General features: G+C 37.9%; 1 protein-coding gene across 1 annotated transcript; it reads right to left on the bottom strand.

Annotated features, from left to right (window-relative positions):
* On the bottom strand, window positions 1-786 carry LOC142167072 (7-deoxyloganetin glucosyltransferase-like). Its single transcript, XM_075227227.1, has 2 exons — window positions 241-786; window positions 1-119 (listed from the first exon to the last, which is right to left on the bottom strand). Exons 1-2 carry the CDS (start codon window positions 761-763, stop codon window positions 1-3), a joined length of 642 nt encoding a protein of 213 aa, XP_075083328.1. The 5' UTR covers window positions 764-786.
* Between the last annotated feature and the right edge of the window lie 4,476 nt (window positions 787-5,262).

Here is a 5,262-nt window from a genome sequence, read left to right as displayed (position 1 = left end):
TCATTGAAACTCAGGTGTAACACTAATGAAACGTGGAAGATCCCTCAAACTTATGCCTTCCATGCCTGGTATCCAATCCAAAATCGTTTCCAAGTACCCATTTGTCAAGCAACTTTCATCTGCAGTCCAAAAGTAGATTAACAAACCAAAGATAAGAACCAAATTAAAGATAATAATAACAAGGTTAAGGCCCAAAGATACTAATAGGCAAGGCCATTTTAAAAGGGAAAAAATGTATACCATTAAATGGAGTGTATCCTTTCTCAACAAGATCACGGTAATGCATGTAACTTAATAAACCACAAGCACTTGGATTCCAAAGGAGAACTTCAGGGATTCCCAAATCATGAGAAGCATCCATAGTGAAGCTCATAGCACCATCAAAAACGATGCACGAGACAGGTGGCATGTTTGAGGTGGAAGTATCGTTAAGCTTGGCAAGCAACTCCTTGAAAGCACCCAAACAAGTGGTGGTAGTGGATTTACTAAGAGAAGAAATATTTTGGGTAGAATCAGGGTCACATGGCGGGAGGCCATCGGGAATGGTCTCGAAACGAAAGGATGGCAATCCCGTTAGCGTATCGGGGCCTCTAGACTTAAGAAGATGCCTATGGTTGTGTTCAGTTTTTACAAAGGTAATATGAAAGCCTTTGTGGTGGAGGATTTTGGCTAATTTTAACATAGGGCTAATGTGGGTTTGGGCAGGATATGGTATGCAAACTGCATGAGGCTTGTCTAAATCATTAGCGCTAATGGAACACATTCTTTAGTTTCCTTATTGAGTTATCTTTCTTTCAAACAGAAATACGAAAGATTGGTATGACTTTGGCAAGTGGATGAGGATGCATATATTTATAGACGATATAAAAAGAGGCAACATCTTTATACTCCTTCCTAATTTACATTAAATCTTAATGTTAGCACTATGACATAATGGCCTTACTTTTGATATTGTCCACATCTGCAGGACATTTTGCTAACGGCGCGAAATAAGGACAACCCCACTACTTGGCAAGAATTGAATTGTCCACTGCGTTGCAAAATTATGGCCACTCCCCCAAAAATGTTAGACATGGGTATGCGTTTATTTTTCGGATACGCTAGCATTATTGACAAACATATGGCCTAAATTAGTGACTAGATTTCTTCAAATATTGTAGAGCAGGCACGACACTGACACTTAATCATTGACTCACCAATCCATTAACAATTCCATATATTAGCCAAGTAAAATCACAATGGTTACTACATGTCACGACTGCAATAGACTCCTAAAATATAGGGCAGTAGCTTTTCCCACTTCTAAACCACATCCAATATTTGTAATTTATAAATAAATATTAAGATCACCATCATTTGAATATCCAATATTAAGAAATTAGACTAACTCATCAACTCTCCTCACTTAATTGACCATTCTTTTCTTCATTCACACATTGTATAAGTTAGAACTTAGCTTCTTCACTTTTGTATTTTAATTTTTGCTACGATATATGAAGCATTGTACTTCTCAGTACTTGGAAAAAGATTACTAAATAAGTTTATTTATTTATTCACTTCTTTTACCTTATATTTTGCTCATTACTTTTAAATTTTTTCTTATTTCGGTGAGATTTTTCGTGAAGCATGAAGTCGCAAGTAAGTTTACCTGTTATGGAGAGTAAATCATCATATATTGGAGTTTGAATTTGGGCAGGTCTTGGACCACAAAATTCGTCATTATTCAAATTTAATCAAAGTCGACATCAAAAACAGAGAAAGCATCTCATATTTGAAAGAAACTAGTAGTAGTAAATTTGTGTAATGACTCAACCGGTCATTTTAACTTTTAGAATTCCGTTTCTTAAAATAAAATTTCTCGTATGTGCTTTTAATGATTTATGACTTGCGGGGATGGTTGGTGTCACGATCCAAAATCTAACCATGGTCGTGATGGCGCCTATCGTGTTACAAGGCAATCCTATTTCCCAAAATATTACTACTAAATCGATTATAAGAATTTAATAAAACAATACCAACATTTGAATTTCTCATCAATTAAATCAACTCTAAATATAATATAGAAAATACGAAAACGAGCCCCAAACATCGGGGTGTCACTAAGTCATGAGCATCTAAAACTATGAACTAAGATATATAAGCTGTCTAACTGTCCAAAAGAAAAAATGACAAGAGGAGTAACAAGGTCCTGCGGACGCTAACAGCTACCTTACAGTCTCCAAAGATAGCCAGCCTGAACTCAACGATCGTCGCTTTCTAACTCACCTGGATCTGCACATAAAGTGCATGGTGTAGTAGTATGAGTACAACTGACTCAGTAGTAACATAAATAACTAAGGAACTGAGCAGTAGTGACGAGCTAAGTAAAACAGTCCAATTATTTATTTTCACAATTTAAAAATAAACAGAAATAAACAGATAAATTTCATAACTCAGTAAATGCCACAAAGAAGTTTAACAGATAAATACAGCAACAACACAAATAAATACAACCTCACAGCAGCGTCACTCCATCATTCATCGCTCGCACTCAACACTCTGCGCTCACTGGGGGTGTGTACAGACTCCGGATGGGCTCCCAAAGCCCAAGCGCTAAGCACGGACAACTCACGTGCTACACGGATAACTCATGCGCTATGGTATCAATACCTGGACCCGTACGACTAACTCACGTGCTACGCGGACAACTCACGCGCTATGGTATTAATATCCTCACAACCAGGCTCCCGGCCTCACTCAATCATGCACCTCACTAGTCTCACCATCATCTAACAAATAAGGGAACATAGCCCACATCAAGTATCACATCATATTAGCAAATACTAGAGACTGAGGTAAACATGTACAATAATTTCTATGACTTAGTACAAATAATGTGAGCATGAATAAAGCCTAAGCATGATCTCTAACATAAAGGCAGACAAGTTCAATAAAAAGTAATTACGTAAACACAGATGATGGCCATGGGGCCTCACGGGATGGACCAAGTCTCAATCCCTCAAGGTATACACCCACACGCCCGTCATCTAGCATGGGTATCACCTCCAAACAGTCATACGGTATCAAATTCTTCGGGTTTATACACTCAAAGCCAGAGTTAAAACTGTTACTTACCTCAATAATATAAAATCCTACTCTGGGATGCCCTCGTCTCTGGACTCGGTCTCCAAAGGCTCCAAATCTAACCATAATCAGATTAATACCATCAACATAGGCTAACGAATCGAATTCCACAATAAAAACTACAAAATATGCCAAAAATTTAAAACCGGCCAAAACTCGGCCCCCGGGACCACGTCTCGAAATCAGTCAAAAATGACCGAATAATAAACCTCGTCCTCTCCCGAGTCTAACCGTATAAAATTCATCAAAATCGGACTCTGTTTGGTCCCTCAAATCCTCACTTAAACTCTCCAAAACTCAAACCCTAACTCCCTCAATTTCACTTTGAAATCATCAATCAAATCCAAACAACGAAGATGGATTCATGAAATATAACCAAAGCTGAGTAGAGAACACTTACCCCAATCCTAATGGTGAATATTGCCCCCACAATCGCCCAAATCCGAGCTTCCCAACTCAAAATATGACCGAATGAACAAACCCTCATTTTATATATTTTTCTGCCAGCTATTCTGCCACGTTTCTCATGCCAAACGATTTCGAAACTCGCTTTTTATGCCTCCAATGGATTCCTTGTGAAAGTTTAGTCAAGTTAGGCTTTTGAATCACTCAATTTGACCTTATAATGAAGGAAATATGTATGTTTTAATATTTGCAAATAGTGTTGATTTTTAAATACACCGTCAGTGGTAATTTCATAATTAATCTGACAAATCTGACAACCTAATTCTTAGTAAAATGACCATACAATCCTCATACGATGTCTAAATTCGACGATTCATTTTTCTACGCGTCCGTAATTATGATACGGATCTAATGCTTCAATAAAAAAATAAATCGGAACTCATTTGTTCAATATGATATCATTTATGCTTGAAGAAACGACGTCGAAACATAAAAAAAACGAGCGCAACACAACCCAAACCTATCCGAAACTCACCCGAGGCCCTCAGGACCTCAACCAATAATTCCAACAAGTCATATATCACTACCCGAACTTAGTCGAACCTTCGGAACACCCAAAACATCAAATCAACCTCGGATTCAAGCCTAAGAACTTCTAAACTTCCAATTTTCGCCAATTCAAGCCTAATTCTATCACGGACCTCCAAATTATATTCCGGACACACCCCTAAGTCAAAAATCGCCCAACGAAGCTAATCGAATCATAAAAATCCACATCCGAATTCGTTTACTCATAAGTCAACTTTCGGTTGGCTTTTCTAACTTAACTTTCTAACTAAGAGACTAAGTGTTTATTTCACTCCAAAATTACTCCGGACCCAAACCTACCAACTCGATACAACTCAATACCATTGAACAATACATAAAGAAGCAGGAATGGGGAAACAGGGCTATAACTAAGAAATCCCTAGTTATTGTAACATAAGGGATGGGATGGCAGTCACAACTGAATACCAAGATCTTAGCAAACTGTTCAAGTCCGTCGAGTTCAGGTATATTCCTCGATTATACAATAAGCTAGCTGATGCACTAGCTGCTTTGGTCTCAATGCTGCCATACCCGGGTAATGTTCATATTGACCCGCTGGAAATCTAAGTTCGAGAAAGGCATGGTTATTGTAACGCAATTGAAATGGAACCATATGTTCAACCATAGTATCATGATATCAAAAGGTTTTTGAAAATAAAAGAATATCCCGAGCAGGCCAGTGGAGATCAAAAGAGAAATATCAGAAGGCTTGCAAGCTGTTTCTTTTTAGCGGAAAAGTCCTATAGAATGACTGGCCGGGTCGTTACAGTTGGTTCAGGATTTGGAAGTGTTTGGGTTGAAATCGGAACACTTGGTTCCTTAATTTGGCTTTAAAAGGCCAAGTTTGACTTCGGTCAACATTTTGAGAAAACAATCCCGGAATAGAATTTTGACGATTCCAACAGCTCCATATGGTGATTTTGGATTTAGGAGCGTGTTCGAAATTTTATTTGGAAGTCCGTAGTTAAATTAAGCTTGAAATGACTTTAATAGAAATTTAAAGTTTGGAAGTTTGACCGAGGAGTTGACTTTTTGATATCGGAGTCGGAATCCAGTTTCGAAAATTTTCATAGCTCCGTTATGTCTTTTATGTTGACACAAAGTATTTTCCTTGTAACTATCCGAGGGTGATGCCTCCCAGTATTT

The sequence above is a fragment of the Nicotiana tabacum genome, chromosome 12 (genome assembly GCF_000715075.1).
Source record: "Nicotiana tabacum cultivar K326 chromosome 12, ASM71507v2, whole genome shotgun sequence".
NCBI lineage: Eukaryota > Viridiplantae > Streptophyta > Magnoliopsida > Solanales > Solanaceae > Nicotiana > Nicotiana tabacum.
This window is presented reverse-complemented; position numbering and strand designations above follow the sequence as displayed.